Source organism: Pezoporus flaviventris, unplaced genomic scaffold (genome assembly GCF_033815535.1).
Source record: "Pezoporus flaviventris isolate CSIRO_AGI_PZ_B2104156 unplaced genomic scaffold, CSIRO_AGI_Pfla_v1 ptg000083l, whole genome shotgun sequence".
Lineage (NCBI taxonomy): Eukaryota > Metazoa > Chordata > Aves > Psittaciformes > Psittacidae > Pezoporus > Pezoporus flaviventris.
This window is the reverse complement of record NW_026892631.1, coordinates 2,499,508-2,520,438: the sequence shown is the minus strand read 5'-3', so window position 1 is coordinate 2,520,438 and position 20,931 is coordinate 2,499,508. Positions and strand designations below refer to the sequence as shown.

The 20,931-nt window shown below is 38.7% G+C and overlaps 1 protein-coding gene across 1 annotated transcript in view; it reads right to left on the bottom strand.

The window, feature by feature from the left end:
* The window catches only part of IARS2 (isoleucyl-tRNA synthetase 2, mitochondrial), a 31,731-nt gene that overhangs the window by 7,751 nt on the left and 3,049 nt on the right, over positions 1-20,931 (bottom strand). Inside the window, exons 3-14 of the mRNA XM_061475133.1 lie at positions 20,580-20,736; positions 19,313-19,461; positions 19,181-19,230; positions 18,972-19,081; positions 18,796-18,886; positions 18,293-18,408; positions 16,571-16,740; positions 15,597-15,687; positions 15,052-15,203; positions 13,612-13,772; positions 5,997-6,099; positions 5,320-5,413 (exon numbers count right to left, since the gene is read on the bottom strand). Coding sequence (XP_061331117.1) covers positions 5,320-5,413; positions 5,997-6,099; positions 13,612-13,772; positions 15,052-15,203; positions 15,597-15,687; positions 16,571-16,740; positions 18,293-18,408; positions 18,796-18,886; positions 18,972-19,081; positions 19,181-19,230; positions 19,313-19,461; positions 20,580-20,736 — 1,444 coding nt within the window. The remainder of the gene's footprint in view (positions 1-5,319; positions 5,414-5,996; positions 6,100-13,611; positions 13,773-15,051; positions 15,204-15,596; positions 15,688-16,570; positions 16,741-18,292; positions 18,409-18,795; positions 18,887-18,971; positions 19,082-19,180; positions 19,231-19,312; positions 19,462-20,579; positions 20,737-20,931) is intronic.

Here is a 20,931-nt window from a genome sequence, read left to right as displayed (position 1 = left end):
TTCAGAGCAGCCCTGCGGAGAAGGACTTGGGGGTGTTGGTCGATGAGAAAATGAACATGAGCCGGCTGCAGTGTGTGCTCACAGCCCAGAAAGCCAACCGTATCCTGGGCTGCATCAAAAGGAGCGTGACCAGCAGGTCGAAGGAGGTGATCCTGCCCCTCTACTCTGCTCTTGTGAGACCTCACTTGCAGTATTGTGTGCAGTTCTGGTGTCCTCAGCATAAAAAGGGCATGGAACTGTTGGAACAAGTCCAGAGGAGGGCCACGAGGATGATCAGGGGACTGGAGCACCTCCCATATGAAGACAGGCTGAGGAAGTTGGGGCTGTTCAGCCTGGAGAAGAGAAGGCTGCGTGGAGACCTCATAGCAGCCTTCCAGTATCTGAAGGGGGCCTATAGGGATGCTGGGGAGGGACTCTTCATTAGGGACTGTAGTGATAGGACAAGGGGTAACAGGTTAAAACTTAAACAGGGGAAATTTAGATTGGATATAAGGAGGAAATTCTTTCCTGTTAGGGTGGTGAGGCACTGGAATGGGTTGCCCAGAGGGGTTGTGAATGCTCCATCCCTGGCAGTGTTCAAGGCCAGGTTGGACGAGGCCTTGGGTGATACGATTTAGCGTAAGGTGTCCCTGCCCACAGCGGGGGGGGTGGAACTAGATGATCTTAAGGTCCTTTCCAACCCTAATGATTCTATGATTCTATGATTCTATGAACTAACTCAGCCTTCCCACAGGGTTGAAAGAGGGCAGCAAAGTTGTAAAGGCTAGTTGTGGAGTTCAGTCACTGTACAGAAAGGTAAAAGACCTGTAGACTCAACAAGTCCCTCCTCGTCCTAACCAGCCCCAGAAAGGTCACCATCAGAGTGAGAACAAAGTTAATGTGGAGCACCACAGAGAACATGCACGTCAAAGCCTAGAAATGTGCAAAATAATACACACATCTGGCAGAAAATTAGTTCTGATTCTAAAAGCTGGTGGTGTAATTTTCCAGATATGCAGATATAAGTTTGTATCTACTGCTCCTTCTCTCCTCCCCTGAGGACCCCTGAGACAATGCTTCTTTCTGCTGCTGACACGCTTGATTTATTTGCTTGACTTAATGGAAGTTTCGATATTTAGATCCATCCTGCAATAAAAGGAAGTTCAACATTACAAAGGTCAAAGCCACACGGTTCCAGCTAGCACAGGAAAAATGCGTGGGCTCCTGCTACGGGTTTTAACACATCTGTTTATTCCTTCAAGGAAATCTACAGAGAGTTTGGGTTTTAAAAGGAGAGTAAGTGGGGATGGGCCTTTGTATAAACAGACTGCAAAAATACTTGTGAGGACAAGATTAAAAAGTGTTTGCGGTAAGGAAGAACATCACTGTGATAATCTGTAAGAACATTTGTTATTTACAACTAGTTTACTAGTCACTGGCTTTAGAGAAGTGAACTTTTAATGGAAATGCCAGTAGTAACAACTTAGGGAAGAATTTAAACAACCAACTGGTTACAAACAGCAAACTTGTTGTTTTCTGACAGGAACCAGGACATCTGGCTAATGTAGCTTAAAGTTAACTGATCATTTTGTCTCTATAAAACACAAACACAGGTTTTGCATATACAAAGCCTGCCTTTTAAGCAGCTCCCCTACCGCCTCAGTTTCATTACAGTTGTGATAGCTGTATATAAATCAATTCCAACAATGTGCACGTTTGTACATGGAAGAGTATGTCCAACAACCCAGGAGAGACTTCTCGGTTGTTTGTTTTACATTGAGGTATAGTACATAGGTCAAGAAAGAGAATTACAATTTATGATCCTTCTGGGTTGGATTTCAAGATTCTGTGCCTTTGATCTCACAGACTTTGACTTTTAGATTAAATGTATTGTATTTAATGCCAGGAATGAATCAGCCAAGATAAATTCAAGTCTCTAAGTCAGCATAAAAGTTTAAACAGATAGGTAAGTTGTAAAATAATCACATTCATTCAGTTAAATATTAGCCAATAAGATGATAGGGAAAAAAGTTATGATGTTGGAAACTACCATCATTGCAATACAAAGCTACAGGTAAAAAGCTGTGGGACTTTTACCAATGGCAGATACCACAGAATCATAGAATAGTTTGGGTTGGAAACGACCTTAAGATCATCCAGGTCCAACCCCCCTGCCATCGACAGGGACTCCCCACCCCAGACCATGTCACCCAAGGCTCTGTCCAACCTGGCCTTGAACACTGGAGCATTTACCACTTCTTTGGGCAATCCATGCCAGTGCCTCACCACCCTCACAGTGAAGAACTTCTTCCTTAGATCTAACCTGAACTTCCCCTGTTTCAGTTTGAACCCTATCACTGCAATAAGGCCCAGTGTGCATTTTTATATGAAATATTTTGAAAAGTAACAATCTGAAGGTTGCAGTGCAGATGGCATCCTGCCCACAGGGAGAATGTCAAGACAGAATTCTCTACAATGGGTACTCCAAAGCCAGCTACTGGAATGAGCATGATCTAAAGCCTGAACACAAACTGAACTTCAAAGCAAAAACCCCAAACCCCAAAAGTCTGAGGCACCACAGCACTGAGTATTTGAAATCAGCAAATGCTTTTGAACCAAAGCCTGCTTTTACCAGACCCTGGTTTTGGAGGCAGGGTATTAATACTCTGCCACCTCACAGCAGAACTGTGAACATTATGTATTCACACTTCAGTGTTCAGACTAAGATTTTAACACTTGCATGTGTAGCAAGAAACAGGGTTAGACAGCACAAGAGTAAACTGTTCAGTGAAAGCAATGCTAGGCAAACAGCATTAATGAAGCAAGTGGTATCCCCAGATATCTTCAGTAGCAGTGGGTTGGTTTGTGAGAGCACATTGCACCGTGGGTCTGCTCTCAGTGGTGCAAGTAGGGTGGTTATTTTTTGCACACAATCTAGCTATAACTGTACACTTCTGGGTTTGTGATTACAGTAGCTAAATCTTTGGTCTTAGCGTGTAAGTCACCCCCCTTCCTCCCTGCCACACTGCTGATGGAGAATGATTTGGGTAACGTGCCATTTTAGAAGTGGTTCCTTTGACACACCCGGGCTGGAAAGGGAAGCCAATCATAATTTAATGGAAAAAGAGGAACTTTAAGTCCTTCCCTCAGAACCGTGCCCAGTCCCTGGTAGGAAACACAGCAGAGGAAGCATACAGATATGACTGTATCCATGCAACCTACGATTCAGGCCACTGAGTTTGCTGTCACTCAGCAACTCCTTTAACCAGTTCAGAACCCTCACAATGCAGAACCTCTCTCTCTGCTTCCTCCTCCTTAACCTGCCCTATTTTTTGAAAGCAATCCATGTGGCCATCAGCTAAAGGGATGAATTTTATAACTGCTGCCCCTCATTTCATAAGCTCAGACACATTTTGTTTGAGACCAGTGAAAACTGAGGCTGAAGTTCCCCAGGTTCCGGAGATAATGGAGAAAACAACTTACTCTTGCAAGAGTGGAACTGGCACGGAAATCTGTGCTACCTTTTATACCTGCTGGTTACAGACAGATCATTGATTTATCATTTTCAATAACCTGAGCTCATGGTAGAATGAAGCAATTATAAACATTAGTCTTGGCTTTAACCATCATATTATACTCTCCCGTTTTCCTAAACTCGTGCTGTGAAAGAACATGATACTCATCAGAAGGCCAGTAATAATTGCTGTTATCGTCGACCTCTACACAAAATGAACAGGTAGCATGCCAGCTTCCCTATGCCTCTGTGCTTCCATGAGTTTAAACTGCAGGAAGTTCTTCCTGTTACAACGTTCTGTAAGCAATTCTGGATTTCATCCATTTTTCTGTAAAAGTACTTTGGAAAAGAATCCCACCAGTGAGCCTGCTTGTAAGCCTTGGCCTGTTATTTATAGGAAGAAGCTCAGCAAAAAGTCTTAGAAGCTGGAGTATATTGGGAAATTCAAGACACAACTACTAATTCAACAATTTCTCCTGCAAAGTGCCTTTTGCATTTTGATGGCACTACTACTACTACTTTTTGCACCACTACTGCTGGTAGTGGCTGGGAGCCTTAATTACATAGGAAAAAGGGTAATGCAACTCTGGTGTCATTTCTGAAGATAGAGGCTTATGAGATCACGCTGCTTTAGTTGTCCTTCCCCCAGCTTTTGAACCAGTGGGGCCACTCCAGTCATGTCAGACAGCAAATGAAGATGCCTTACACACACCACACTGAGCCCAGTTTCAGGAAGATACATGAATTAGGTAGAGAAGAGGAACTTTGAATGGTTCCATAAAAGAAATAGTGTGAAAGACCCAACATTTATTACAGATTACAGTATCCATATGGGAGCCTTACACAAATGAACAGTGAATCAAGAGTCCATTAATAAGCAGTGTCTTTCCTCCACAGGATTAGATGTAGTTTTTGCATACTGAGGTGTTAAGTCCATAAAGAATCCAAGTATGTAACTGTGCACAGAATACCACTACTTTGTTATACCTTCCAAAACCAAGCCAGAACCATTTTTAAAGAGTACAAATTTTAATACATGTAAAGGTCTTCTAGAAAATGAATGTTTGCTGATGATACTGTTGCCTGACCATGTTGCTAAGAAACAAAACCTCTGGTACTAACGTGTTTTATAATTCAACAAGATTGCTATCACACCATTGTGTACTGTGGGTTTAAAGTCCAACAGACCTGATGTATGGGACCAGACTCCTCCTTTAGAAAGGACTCCTGACTGGACTATCCTCCAGGCAAACAATCCATGTTTTATATATTTTTACATAAATATATAGCTGCTACCTGCTGAGTAGCAACTACTGGTAGTAGGAGCTATAAATAGCAGATAGCAAGTATAAATATTTTAAACCACAATATATTGCTTTAGTTACTGGAAGTAGTCAGAAAGTAAAAAGTACACCTACAACTCACTTAGATCCAGCAGCTAATCCGTTTTGTTTTGCTTCAAATACCTTGCTCAAAATGAAATTTTTTAACTGAAAATAATTTAAGTTACCACCTAACAGCAAAGTACTTTGTGTCATGAAGCTTCCATACTCAAAACAAGTATGTTCTGATTAGAAGATCTATGGTATGCCACATGGCAAAATCAGTCAGAATAGAGTACTGGAGAATTCTCAATTTTGACTATGCTGAAAATGAGTTTGCCAACATTAAATCCTTATCTTTACAAGCAAAAGCAGCTTTACAAGAAGTCACAGCCACAACCCTACGTCAGTTTTGCTGATACCAGCCACCAACCATCATGCAAAACAGTTACACTTCGGTTCTACAAGCATTTTAAAAGAAAAATCAACATATTAATTCTGTACCTTCCAAAGCATGAGCCCAGGAAGTTCCACTGTCAAACCAGATGTCTAGGACATCCTGTCCCTTGACATAATCCAAAACATCATTACCACCAGCCTATGGGAAAAACAACTATTAAATAACGCAAATAGAATACCCCTTAGCATCAATGCTTTTTGAATGTAGAAATAAAGTAGCCTGTAGATCTGTACAGGCTCTGCCATCAACTTTGTGAGTAAACACAAAATAACTTGGATAATTTGTCACAATAGCTTTTAGATATTTACTGATGAAAACCCAAACCAGAACAAGGAAAGTACAGTCTGTGTGCTTGCTTAAGAACACACTTGTTAAAGGAACAGTAAAAAGTTAGGAAGAACTAAATTAAAATTCTCATTTACTTTAATGACAAAGACCAAATATATACTAGGGTTCATAACTTGGTTAGTTAGGGTGTTACTTTTCCCATGAACGAAAAGGAGGAGGAGGAGGGAGATTTCTGCCCTGAATTAATGGCACAAATCTGACTGTGTGGCTTTTGCCATACTCAGATCTCACTTTCTGAATACTCCTCTCCCAGAATACCTTCTCATGAAGGTCCAAGATTCAAAAAGGGGGATTAGAATGTATAAAGGTTTCATATCATTTCCCACCACTGAACTCTTTCAAGCACCTTCTGTATTTGAAGTCAAAAATTTACCTTCGCTACAGCCTCTTTTGATAGCAGTTGTTCAATAGGAAGGGTCCACCATGCATCTGTTCCTTGCTGCTCCACGATTTTGATGACATTTGTGACAGTTTCACTGGGTTAGAAAGAAAAAAGGGGTTTATTAATTAATGAGTTAATTGTACCTCAGTGTTTCAGATCCAAAGTGGTGACATAAACTGATAAAGACATCAAGCTGTTTATCCTGTGATTTTCCAGCTTCTAATCAAGATGGGACTCCACAGAGCTTTCTGCCTGTATAGGAAGACTTCCTACTTTTGTCTTCCAAGATGGTTGGGGTTGTGTAAAACCTAGACATACAGAAATCCACATGTATTTCAAACAGCTTTTTCTGCAAATAGTCAATAACTGGGCACTCGGAACAGACGCCAGCAGCTTGAAAACTTCTAGAATCCATTTCATTTGCTATTTCTTGACCTTGAATTTAAAAAGAAACTAAACAATTATTTTCCACCCAAAATATCTGCTCCTTTAGCCAACAGGCTTTTATTCTCCACTGGATAAAAAGACACTGAGAACTTACATGGAAATGTAGAGTTGAGAAATGGCAGCATTTTGAACAACACACGTGTATTAGACGTCTGGTTGCTTCAATTCCCCCTTTTGAGCAACATGTTTTTTAAATGGTAAGAAATTGATAAATATATTAATCCCAATAATGTGGCAAACTTTACCCAGTAGAGGAGTGATGTAAAACACCATTCAACATACACTCTGAAGGCAACAGATGAGTTCATAAGGTACAGCAGTTCTGTGCACTATTTAGGAGACATTCAATTGTTGTCCCCAGTAGGAAAGGCTACAGGGAGTTGATTTTTAATATCATTTAATATCATTTAATTAGATAAAACATTAATTAAGACAGCTTAAAAACCAAAGCAGGCCTCATGCACTTTGCCTTCTCTTTAGTAAAGAGATGATTTTTAAGACACCTGCTGTATTCAAGTAGTACAGTAAATCATCATGACCTGCCGACTTCAAACTAAACCCACTGCGTTACCCAAGCCACCAGAGATTCATTTTTAACTCAAGAAATGAAGATTTAATCAATTAACTAACTTCTTGACACAGTATTGCAAGAGGGGAAGAAGTAAAATAATGATCTGACATTGTTATCTTGAAAACACAACATGAAGATGGTCTTGGTCTTGTACAACTGCAGCACAGTATTTTTACTGCACTGCTACTAAGGTGAGCTACATCACTCTAACATTCAGTGGACTCCTGTACACAGAGTTCAAGCATGACAACCTATGTTCTCCAAGAAAATGCAGAACAAATTGTTACTTAATCATATGACATGAGGTGCAAGAGTAAGAAGAAAATGCAGTTTTGCTCTTGATTGTGGGAATAAAATTGCAACGACAGACCAACAGTTTTGTATTAATCAATCAATCATCAATTCATCAGTTTATTTTTCAAATTCCTGTAGAACATCCCAGTAGCTTTTCTGGAGAGGAAACTAGTAAGGCTCACAAAGTGATAGCCAGCCAGTTTACCTCCACCAGTCTTAGCCTTTCAGATTAGGATGGGTATCATTCACCTTCCATTTTAATGATGATAGGACACAATTTATGGCTTTGTAATAGGACTGCTAACAGTTGGTAAAACAACACTGAGGAGCTCCAACTCTGAGTAGTATCTTTCTCTTTCAGTAGTATTTGCACAGAGGCCTATTTGCCTACACTTTCAGTTGTGAAATGTTACTTCTCCAAGACAAAAGCAAACAGCAACTCCAGTCCTGGCAGATAGTATCAGTATCCCTTATGCCTTGTCTCCTTCAGGCTAAACCTTCACATTCAGAAAGCATTCAGGAAAAAACAAATCACATAAGTCAAGAAGTTTGTTTGCCTCAGTACAGACAAAATTATTCCAATGAATCAGCCTCTCTTGCAGGGTCAGTACCCTCCACTGAAAAGGCTGGCTTTACACCCATACCTTCAGTCATGACACAGACCATGGCATCTGGGAACAGGCTAGAAGAAGCAATACACAACATCATTTTCACTCCTTGCCAACAGAAAGCTCCATCTTTGATTCCTCTCAAATACACTGCCTATGCATTTTTAAAGACAATGATGGATAACTAGTTGTTTCCAAGTATTTCAAGAGCTCTCGATAGTGTCAATGCCTGCTTGTTACTGGGCAATCCTTACTCACGGAATTCACCAGCAGAAGACAGAGTAGCTAAATGAAAAAGAGGATGATTCACCCCAGAACATGCTTATTACCACATAAAAGGTTAATACATGTTGAGTGATTCATGGAAGAAGCAAGTCAGTGCTCAGCTAATGGCTCTGGTATCAAATTAGAGCCAGAAATTTTTTCTTATCATGAATCATACCCATAACCAGGGTAGAAAAGCCACCAGCATGCTCCAAAAAGCAAGTAGAAAACTAAAACAGGAACTAAGCTTGTCTTCCACATAACGTTTCCATATCGCAAATAACTTCAGTGAAGGGCCATAAACTGATGCTGAATTAATTTTCAACCTATACATCTTTGAAGTTTGCAACTGTATTTGTGGGGATTTTTAGAAGGTGTTAAATGTAGCCACAGACCAAAACTAAGAGCTACCTGGGACAACATGTATGAATATACTCTTAATAAACAATGTTTTCCAGCAATTATCTGGCTTCAGTTTGATCACAGCAGAAATCCCAGTTTGTCAGATGTTCTAAGCTATAAGTAAAGGAGACACAGCTTCAAGTGCTGATGTTTTTCTGACTCTGCAGCTGTTAATTGTGATGACATCTCTCCTTAGTTGAAGGTATAACTGTTAAGATCAGGCCTATCAAACAAATATTTGGAGAAATTAATACGGAGAGAGGACCTGAAGCACTGTGTTAGTGCAAACTGTATTGCCTGTAGTGAGAATGAACTGTTCTCCTTGCCACTGGAGGCAGGGGGAGGGACAAGAAGGAAATAAACCTTACTATCAATCTCCCTTGAGAAACCATCATAAAATGACTGCCTTCATTTACAGCAAGTATTGCCAATGCCACACAGCAGCTGCCTACCATTGTAGATACACCATTACTACAAAAGATACTATAGGTATAGCTTTTACCAAGTGTATTGCCACGCAATGCAAAGGCTTATATTGCTAATTTAGGAAGGGCAGAATAATTTTAAAGACACATTTCTGTGACACGTGAACTAACAGATATGATTACGCCACAGATACAAGCTTCCAGACCGATAAGGTCAGTTTTGTGTTATCAGTTACTTAAAAGAAATAAGGAGTCAATGCCTGTGAACTTAACTTGATAAATATTCTCAAAATTCTACTATAGTTTAAAATCAAGTAAAAAAAGAAAGAAAGAAACAAACAAACCCCAAACATTTTACCAGTTTTAGTTTTTTCATTATATTCAGTTTCCCTACAGAATCCAAGTGACCTGGTCTAATGTGAGGCAGCCCTGCCCATGACAGGGGTTTGGAACTGGATCGTAAGGTCCTTTCCAACCCTAACTATTCTATGATTCTATGATTAACAAGCAAGTATTTTATAAGATGAGATAGTTAAGACCAAAGATTTCCAGGACACCATTTCAACAAATACTTTTTCCTCCAACAGTTTGAAAAGCCCCACTCCTTTAATCCCTTCCCAGTGTCCTCATGATTAATTATCACTGCAAGAGAGAGAAGTGACTCTACTTAAGGTATCTGTATTGGAAGAAAGATTTTGGCAAAGTACTTTTCTGTAAGGTGCAAGTGAAAAACCACCTTTCTCAAATAACTACTCATTACTTTATGATCTGCAGGCTTCAACGTGAGCATGACAGTTCACCAAGTTAGCAATAAACCCCATTGTAAAACTTTGCCCTGTATTCATGCACTATCTAGAAGAACTCCCATTACGTGTCACCTGCTACGTTTTAGCACTGAACACCCCCCCCCCCCCGGCAATTCACGCTACCACGACACCAGCCAATCACTCTGAAGAATGATATTGATTATGCTGAACACTTATTTAATGTGTTAACAGAAATTAGGCAGCATAAGACACAGTCAGGAGAAGAAGAATACAGGGCCTGGTGTTCTCTCAACCTCTTCAAACAACAGAAAAGACGGCAAGTTATCTTTTTTACATGAGCATTGATACTGTAGCAGTAAGTACCTAGGTTATGGTAAGTTGCTATCGCTTACAAGTCACTGATGTGTCTTGATACTTTCAACAGTAAATTAGAGAGCAGTATAGATCTACTTCAAAACAGGTCGGGGTTTTCTTCGTCAGAAATTTAAGTTACTTCTTAATCGAAGTCACACAGAAGGGGACAAACGTTTGCAGGCATTAGAATAATCTTTGTAACAGTACTTACTATTACCAATATCTGAAAAGTGAATTTGCAAAGAAGTTACTGCATGAGGTCAGATTAAAGTACATATCTCACATTTATTACCTGGTCCAAGCTACTACAGGCAATACAAATCTCTTGGTTTACTTTTGGAGCTTTCTCTTTTCTCTTCCATGCGTTACAGAATTTCCTAAATCAATTTTTTTTTCTCTTGAATCTATTAAATTTTGAAAGTTGACAAACAGCATCAGCGTTTATTTGTGCATGTATTCTAGTTCCACTCACGTGGAACATGAATTTTACCTCCGTATTCTTACTAAAAGTGGCAATAATGAAAAAAAATTGTTCTTTCTTTTCTCTTTCTCTTACACGGGGTTTTGCTATTTTAAAATCATTCTTTAACTCTCGATGGCAGTATGACGTGGCATACCCTACATTAAGAATTTAATCACCAGTATTAAATTTCTAACTATAGGCAGCAGTGTCGAACAACTGAATGGCTTTTAGGGCTGTGGCGGGCCACAGTAGCAAACAGGAAGATTCACAGAGAACTAGTTGCGTGCAATATTCCATCTAGCTCTTGGCTTTCAAGTTAGAAACATAGGATTGTTGGTGTGGGAAAAATACTCTGTTAAACATGAGCAACCTGAAGAGAAGCCTTCTGCTGCCTTTCACGTAACAAATTCAGGGGAACTCACAGAGGGAAACACAGTGGTTTATTTTAGGGACTCTTTCGGTTATCTTTTTTAAAGTCTTTTTTACAGGTGATATACAAACAGCATCACTCAAGATCGACCTTTGGTGCTCTCATATGTAACAGCAACTCCATGTGGACTACACTGACTTCCAGTGGAGATGCTGTTACTTTTGATAGTCACTGGGAAACTCCAGAGCAGCTGCTACTGGAAGCACATTTATCCAGAATTCCAGATAAGAAAAGAGATTTTGTTTTGAAATTTATTTACTATTGTTTTCATCATATTAATTATAACCACAATCTGAATATGAAAATTCTTAAGTGGCAGAAATATGTCAGCAACCTCTTGTGATGTGTTTTCCAAAATGATTAACACAAATGCAACAAAAATACTTCATCTTCGGTGCTTATTTCAATAAGAACTGGTGTCCAGGAAAATGACCTATGAATTGACAGACTGCTTTCTAAATTTGCCTGTCATTTCTATAGGCCAATATTCTGTGCACTTTTCCCACTCTGGTCACAGAAGTCTGCTGTGGCTAACTTTAAATATTTAATTTTTAAATATTTAATGTGTTTTACACTTTGCTTTGACAATTTCACCTCTGCTGTAAAACAGGTTACAAGTAAAGAGCACAGACGATAAATGACCATCAGAAGCTGTGGGTCAAATGAAATAAACCTACTTTTCAAGCATATTGGGTATGTCTCTTTTTTCCTAAATGTCTCTCTTTTCCCCCCAGATGAACTCTAACCAAACATGCCATAATGTTGCTCTGCTCATCCACCTACATGTGTGACCACTAGTCCAGTACCTACAGCAAAGGTCAACCTGTCTTGTTAAACTAGTGCAGAGTTTACCACATCAAAATGCCCCAACTGCCATGTTGTACAACTCCAGCAATAATCTCACACAGCTCAAGCACTTACAAAAGACATGCTTTTAAATACAGATCACTGGCTTTCAAGGTAATTTTACTGCAACCTAAAGGAATCCCCATGCATCCCTCCTTTCAAATGCTTTCTGATCCCACTGTGTCAGCTTCCCTTGGGGTCTGAAGAGGCTATTGCTTCATAGTGCCTACCAACTGTTAACCCGGTTTTCATTACACTCGAATTTTGTTGTTAAATTATATATTTAACAAACTTAAGCAAGCACAAATAAGTACAAAGTTAAGAGTAGTCATAAGAACACTCACGCCTATTCTGCAAATAGACTACAATAAGTATTCTTCAGAAATTGTGACTTTTTAAAATGTGATCATATGCTTACTTTCTAATATGGTAACAATTTTGGTGAGTAAAATGTTTTTTACACCCCATAGAGCCTCCATCCATTTATTTCCTGAGGTGTGTCAGCATTATTCAGGAACTATAAACAGCTACAGTTATTGTGGTCTTTTCTCACAGTTATTGCCTACTGTGAGAGAGTCAAAGTACACATCTGTGCACTTACACACCCAGTCGCACTAGGTGAAGCTAAGGACTAACTGCTTGAAGTCCATTCCCTGCTCACCACACCCTAAGCCTCACCTACTACTACACCTGTGTGCTCAGTCCAGCCTCTGGAAAACATGCTGGACTCTGTGCAGTATATTTATTCAACACCAAAATAAAAACCCCAAGAGTTCTGCAATACTACTTAAGTTCATCTCCAGCTATGCAATCTTATTATCCATAATGAATTTGCATGAGTGGGTGTAAGGTTAAGATGTGTAAAACAGAGTTACAGCAGCATATCTCAAGACAGAAAACAATGAATGTGGAACTCCACAATACTACTTTTATGAAATAATCTCTTAGAGGATACTCACAATTGATAATCTCTGTTCCCCAAAGGGATAAAAGCAGAACTCTATTACTGCTTAAAAGACAGAAAAGGTTCGTATTTGGTTGAGTTTTCTTGTTTTCAAGCATAGCTTGGATTTCCTCTACATTACATTGTCTGGAATTTCTTAAATGCAGGGTTTACAGTACCTGGATGCTATTAGCCAGAAGATGGCTGAATAAGGCTAACATCTGAAGCTTTAGACATACGAAATCATATAGCTAAAGGTCAGTTACTTACATTTATTGAGGCTAGCTTTCAAAAACGCCCTATTTGGATTTTAAGTGCAGTTACTTATTCTGCAACTGATTTGGTTATTCCACTTCAGATAGATTATTGCCACTTATTCGACTGCAAAATGCTGTTTTTACAAAATACCTGTTCAACTTACAACTGCAGTTGCAATCCACTCTAACTACAACTTGCATTTTACTCCTTGCTTAAACATAAAGGATGGGGATTACTATCAGCTCACTTAACTTGAAGATGAGAGATGAAAGCACAGCAATAACTATCAAGGAGACTTTACAAGTAACATAGGTATCTAAGTAAACTGATCCCCATTACTTACAGGCAAGTCACCTTCAGCAATGAGGTTTTGATTGTTTTAATTTATAGCTGAATTAGTTCTGCTATAAACAGTTACAAGTAAAAGCATAGATTTATACTTGAACAGTTAGAAGTTTTATAATATTGTGTAACTGCAGCACAACAGACAGTGCTCATTCTTTCATTTTTCAGTATATAAAACTAGGCAAATACCTGTTTATCAAGCATTCTCCTGTATTCTTCTGATAAAAAACAGGAATTGGGACACCCCAAGATCTCTGTCGTGATATACACCAAAACGTCCTTCTGTCCAGCATTTCAAGCATTCTGTTCACTGCAGATGTGGGAATAACTTTCACTTTTTTCAGCACTTCCTATAAAGCAGACAGTGAATTGAACATGCTGCAGCATTCGCACAATGTTAATGTTACCAGTAAAAAAAGGTACAGGTCTACATTCCCACTCCCAGCACTGAATAACATGTTTCGGGCAACTGTCGCATTTACTTCATTTACTTCCCTGCATCTTCTCTTCAGCAACAAACTCTGAACTCCGTATATGCTGTACGTTTCCCCTTGTCCTGTTGTCTACTTTGAATCCCATCATGACACATACCAGCTGTATTACAGAGTGAGGGTTACCACTCACTCCCAACCCTCAAGAACCACATTATCCTTCATGGAATACAGTAACTCATGCCCTAATTAGAATGAAATTACTATTACCCAAAGCAGCCTGACGTGTTGGTCTGAGTTTTCTGTGGGGATATACATCATTTCAAAGAGCACTGCACATTAAAAAAAATCCCATATGAAGACAGGCTGAGAAAGTTGGGGCTGTTCAGCCTGGAGAAGAGAAGGCTGTGTGGAGACCTCAGAGCAGCCTTCCAGTATCTGAAGGGGGCCTATAGGGATGCTGGGGACGGACTCTTCATTAGGGACTGTAGTGATAGGACAAGGGGTAACGGCTTAAAACTTAAACAGGGGAAGTTTAGATTGGATATAAGGAAGAAGTTCTTTACTGTAAGGGTGGTGAGGCACTGGAATGGTTAGCCCACAGAAGTTGTGAATGCTCCATCCCTGGCAGGGCTCAAGACCAGGTTGGACGAAGCCTTGGGTGACACGGTTTAGTGTGAGGTGTCCCTGCCCATGGCAGGGGAGTTGGAACTAGATTATCTTAAGGTCCTTTCCAACCCTAACTATTCTATGATTCTATGAAAACAGGACTGTGCCAAAATCAGTGGGGGAGCAAAGATGTCTAGTCACGCACATAAACGTATCAAATCAATGCAAATCAACAAAGGTAATTTTAGTAGTGATAAAACTGTCTCTTCTGATTTAATTCCTTGAAACATTCTATTTTTAAAAATATTGTTTGGGAATAAAAAAAACCAGTAGCTCTGAGAAATATGCCTATCCCCTGTAAATACAACGAACAAATATGTCAGTCAATGTATTCATCCTGGATTATATTAACATTGAGAACAAACCCAACAAGATTCATCACTTCTACAAGTAATTAATACTTTTCAACTACTGTTTGTAAACCCTAGAGAAGAATACATTCTGAAGTGAGCTATAGCAAGATTGCTTTTTTGATTCCAAATAGCATCAACCATCTTCAAATGTCCCCTAAGAAAGCAAAATTACACACTTGTGCTGTAGCCTTCACACTTGCTGTGTTCACAAACCACTGCTTGCTGGCACGAATAATCATTGGTTTTTTAGTCCTCCAGTCATACGGGTAACTGTGCACGTATTTCTCCTCTTTCAACAAACTCCCAGCTGCCTGAAGCATCTGAATGACTGAGAGAAACAACGAGGCAGGATTAACAATCTAATACGGACATACCACTTCTGTTAACTTCAACTTGTTTCTTTCCATGACCAATACACAGTAAGAAGTGCAGATACCTCATTCATTTTCAAGCTGCACCCAGTTTATATGAACACACAAACGTAACAGACACAAACGTAACAGACACAAACGTAACAGACACAAACGTAACAGACACAAACGTAACAGACACAAACGTAACAGACACAAACGTAACAGACACAAACGTAACAGACACAAACGTAACAGACACAAACGTAACAGACACAAACGTAACAGACACAAACGTAACAGACACAAACGTAACAGACACAAACGTAACAGACACAAACGTAACAGACAGCTAAACATCAAGTACTCACCAGCTTCATTCCCTTCCTCAAGGACATTCTTGTTTCGAAGTTCAGGACCTGCAGCTTCAGTGAAAAATCCCCCTTCATCCACAAAGCACTCCTAAAAATAAGTATGTTAATCATGTCAATAAAATACCTGGTGGCAATTTACAACCTTTTTTTGGCATTCAAAAGTGAGTTGAGTGTTCTGCTGAGCAGCTACTTTTCTGATTAACAGCAAAATATGTTATATTTAAGTACACTTTAGTGAACTGCAATTTAGTAACCTATCAGGCAAGCGACTTAAATGTGTCAGAAGAAATGAGCATCATTACATTTGCAGATATACTACACCTGTCTTACATCAAGTCACTGGTTAGTATTTCAATAGCTTTTCAAATAAACAGTGAAAAACAAAAACCCCCAAGAAAACCCCCACCTCTGAAAAAACCCAACCAGAAATATGAGTCTACTCAGGGTTTGGAACATCAAGAGTCACCTCTTTAAAGAGGTAGAAGAGAAAAAGAATACCCTACATCTTCATTTCCATCAAACAGAAACTGATCATGCATAACTGAACTGCATTTATGTACGTGTTTATCACTATTCTTTTTCAGTAAAGCTTGTTCTAATGATCTAAATAACTGATGATTTACTGGTATGCAAAATACAGCTTCAAAAGCCAATTCTGAGTTCTAACAGACAGTATCTGGGAACTGTTGTCTGCGTTATCCTTTAAAAACCAAAAACACAGAGAGAGAAATCAGATTCTATTCTTCCACTTCCCAGTAAGCTTTAATTACGAGATGGGTGAAAAACTTTGTCCTTTTATTCTGATACACGCTTTTATTAAGGTTACTCATGCATTCCTGCAGGCCATTAGTGATGCTCACACTTATGTGAATGCTTTGAAACATTTTACATACAAATTACAACAATCAATTTAAGAGAACATGATCAAACACTTGCAGGAAATCTAGAGCAAAAGCTGAAAAATGAAGTACCGTGGGCAGCTGATGGTGGGAAGCTACACTGTAGTCTTCCATACCATGAGCAGGGGCTGTATGAACTAATCCTGTTCCTTTTGCCATTGTCACATGATTTGCAGGTAACAGAGGGGAGACTCTGCCAGGAATTGTGGGATGAACACAAGAACCATCGACCAAATCTACACCTGGGGATGGAAAAACAAAACAAACAGAAGAGAAAATAGCATTCAGCTTCTTTTATCAGACAGCAGAAATGGAACAACTGATCAGCAAGTGTATGCACATGGTACTTTTCAGATGTACTACTACTTCATCTCATTTGTGGGTCCCAATCCACAAGCTTTCAAATTCTCTGCGTTGTTAAACTTGCACACAGGCTTTTTTACCTTTGAAGAAAAAGCTTTTCTTCTACCTTAGGCAATGGTATTCCACTAATAGTGACATTCCACCAAGTGACACTCCACATTCCCATTCCCTGGGGACCACTATCTCAGTGTTCCCCAGACACAGATTCCAGTAATGATTTAGCAGGCTAAAAACTTTGAATTTGGGAACTATTCCCATTCTGCCACTAAGTATTATCATTAACAATTACTATAAATTCTCTAAATTACATACTAACAGACTACAGGACAAATGAAGATTGTGACAATTTAAGGTTTCAACCTTACTGAATAAATCTTAGCATCAAAGCTTTGCTGAAAAACAAGAATCACAGAGAAATGCTTCATATGACACAACAGCTTTCACTGACCATTTTCTTCTTAGAAAGAACATGTTTTGGAACTCCTGACAGTTCTGTACACTAATACAGGAAGGTAACAAATATAATGAATTAGTGAATATATGGGAAGAGAAAAAAAGAATAGGTTCTAATATGAAGTTTTTTTTCCAAGAAGCTCCAACTCCACTGTTATCTGCAAATTGTGTGATTCAAAAAAGTGGAACCCATGAGAAGACCTCCAGCTAATTTTAGCACCAGGTAAAACCAAGCTTATTAAGCAAAGAAACAGAAGTCTCTTTTGCCTCTGAAACAGAATATGTTGTATAACATCAAAAACCTGAAAAGTCATACAGATTTCTCATCTCCTCTAGACACTGAGTCGCTGATAAAGGCAAATGAATAAAGTTCACAAATGACACATTAAATCCCCATTTACGACAATGAATCATAATACAGATGTGAACAGACAAAAGTCTGTCTATTAAGAAACACCATTAGGCATTTTGTCAGGATGCAGACTTAATCGCTTTAGTTTGTCCATAAGGACAACAGACACCTATGATAGCTTGATGGTCTTCACGGTTATAATGAAGGCTTAAGGCACTTCTTGGCAATGAAAAACTCAGTAATTTCAGTAGTTTTCATAGAATTTAGTGATCAGTCAGTTCAGCAAGTATACCTGTAATTAGCTTCTTGCTCTCATTAGCGATGGATGAGAAAACCAGAAAAAAGTGCATTCATTGTAATTAATATTTTGCTGGCGAACAGACTTCTACTCTGTTTTCCACATGTGAATCTAGATCTTAAAGACTATTTTGAAACTTATGGATGAAAATTTGAGCTACAATATGCCAACAGTGAATCTGACAGACTGCTACTCCTCTTTGTATTATTTCAGTGAAGCACATTCTCAAGATCTAAAGAAACTTAATAATACATCAAAACTGAAGCAGTTTTCAGACACCTACATACAGATTTCTAAGCAACTTAAGATTAACAAAATTAAAACCTACCTTTACATGTTGACACAACCTCAAACTGAGTGTCCAAAACAGCAGCTGTAGATTCAACTCTATCTGCAGCTAAAATGAAGTATTCACCAGTAGTTGTACACTTCACAATTGAGTATCTACAATGCAAATATATATTTGAAATACTCAATAATTACAAACACCATAAAGCTACAAGTTGTCTAAACACTCCATTTCTCTAAAAGACAGCAAATGGTTTGGGATCTACATGTCAAATTCACCCATAAATCTCAAAAGAATTTCAAGATAATGTTAACATCAGGAAGAAGAGTTAACTTAAAAGAAAAAATAAAGATGAAACTAATATATTAAGAGTAATACAGAACAAAGGTTGTAGTTGTATCACAAAAAAAAACCCACAAAACAACAAACGACCACAACAAAAGGATGCCTTAAATAAAAGGTAATGTAGTCCAGAACATTTTAACTTTACTGATACTGGTAAGGACTGACACAGATCACTGAACCAAGTTAAAGACACATACGCTGAATCTGGCATGTAACAAACTGCTTGATTGGCTGGCACAGTCCAGGGTTGTGTAGTCCAGATTAGCACACTAGCAGGGGATGATCCATCTACAGATGTAAATTAGAAGTACTTTACTTAAAATTATAACAAAAACAAAAGCTATCACTCTTAAAATCTATACAGAAGTCATACCTAGCACAGAAGCCAGTTTAGGTGGTGACTTTAACAAGGGGAATTTCATATACACAGAACGACTGACGTGCTGCTCATTGTATTCCAGCTCTGCTTCGGCCAAGGCTGTTCTGGGTAGAGATCAAACATCAGTTAACACACTTACACATGAAAAGCTATTGATACCTTTGCTAAAATTCTGAAGACAAAATAGTCAAGTCAATGCTTACTTTGTCGAAGGAGACCAGAACACAGGTTTGTAGTCCTGATAAATGAACCCCTGGAAAGGGGGGAAGAAATAAAGTTAGGATAATCAAAACTCATGATAAATCAAACCAGACTTCAACAAAAGCTCAACATACCTTATCATACATTTTATAGAAGATTCTCAGCTGGTTTGCTTCATACTTTGGATCAAATGTACGGTAGCAGTTAGCCCAATCTGCCATTACACCCCAGCGAATGAAGGCAGATTTCTGTTTCTCAATTGCTCTCTCTGCAAATTCTCTGGCTGAAAGGAATAGTTCCATTAAGCACATGGTTTACCTCATCAAGGTAAGTGGGTACATTTGGTACATTTTTGTACAATTGGTACATTTATCAATGTAATACCACTTAATTACGCTACTGACCTTCTATAGAAAAGCCTCAGCTGAAAATACTTAAAACATGCACTAACTACTGATGTGTATTACACAGATTATTATGGCTCAAAAAAATATGCATTTCAGAGTAGTTACATAAACTGCAAACAGCAAAAAGATCCAGAAGTGGCACTTTTTGATTTATATGGGGACATAAAACAAATGTTTCCAGAATAAAAACTTTATTTTTAAGGGGGGGGGGGGGGAATAGGTATATTTCGTTAAGAACAATTTCTTAAAATGCCTTCTCAAATAATGTAAAATAAAGAGTGAAAATTAACTACTTCTGTTGATCCTGAGCCAAACATTTCAGAACATGCACCTGAAAATAAGTTAAGCCGATTTCATTGCCACAAGCTAAAGCAGTTTAAATTGCTCATTATAAATAGCTTTGCAGCTGAATGTTGATGTCTCAATACACATGGTATTTAACATTATTTCTTCAGAACAGTTTCCATACAATGCAAACTAACCTCCTCTGAAAGGCACACTCTTATAGTTCTGTAATATTGTTACAAACACAGTAAACAAATACATTCCTACTTAAAGTACTGAGCCAACCTGTCCTGATGAAACCTGATTTTTAAACGCATCTTTTTAGCTCCTAATCAAATTCAGTCTTCAAAAACCAAAAGGATCTTAATATGATAAACATCAGTTTCACGTCACTACACAATTAAGCAAAGCAGAAATCCAAAACCTCTGCCTTCCTTTTAGGTTTTTTTAAACCGCTGGTCAACAATATGCACGTTGATTACAGCAGTGAATTAATCCTATGTTCAATTATCTCGTTTCATAAGATTAAGCTGCAGTCAGTCTGCTGGGCAAATACATAGTAATCATGGAAAATGTCGCCAATAGCTTATAGAAAAGCCTCCAGGAAAGTATAAAAACTACGTATAAAGCATAAAATACAAAGTATGAGTAGGATGTATAAATACTTAAGCCAACTTCTTCTATGAAGATATGACAAAGAGTAGTTTACCTTTCTGTCGAATTTCCATTGGTGAAAGATTTTCAGATCCTTTGACTTCTGACAACGCCTTCAACTCAATTGGCAATCCATGGCAATCCCATCCTGGCACATAATGTACTTTATAACCTCTCATCACGTAGAAACGATTAGTGATGTCTTTCAAAATCTGAAAGGACACAAGAGTCTGTTACCTCTTTAGCTCCCCCACGTGGAATAGCTACACTATTAAGATCCTCCTGCTAAAAAAAACCACCCAAAAATACAAAAGGCTGCATGTCCTGGTTTCAGCTGGGATAGAGTTAATTTTCTTCCTAGAAGCTGGTGCAGTGCTGTGTTTTGGCTTTAGTCTGAGAACAATGCA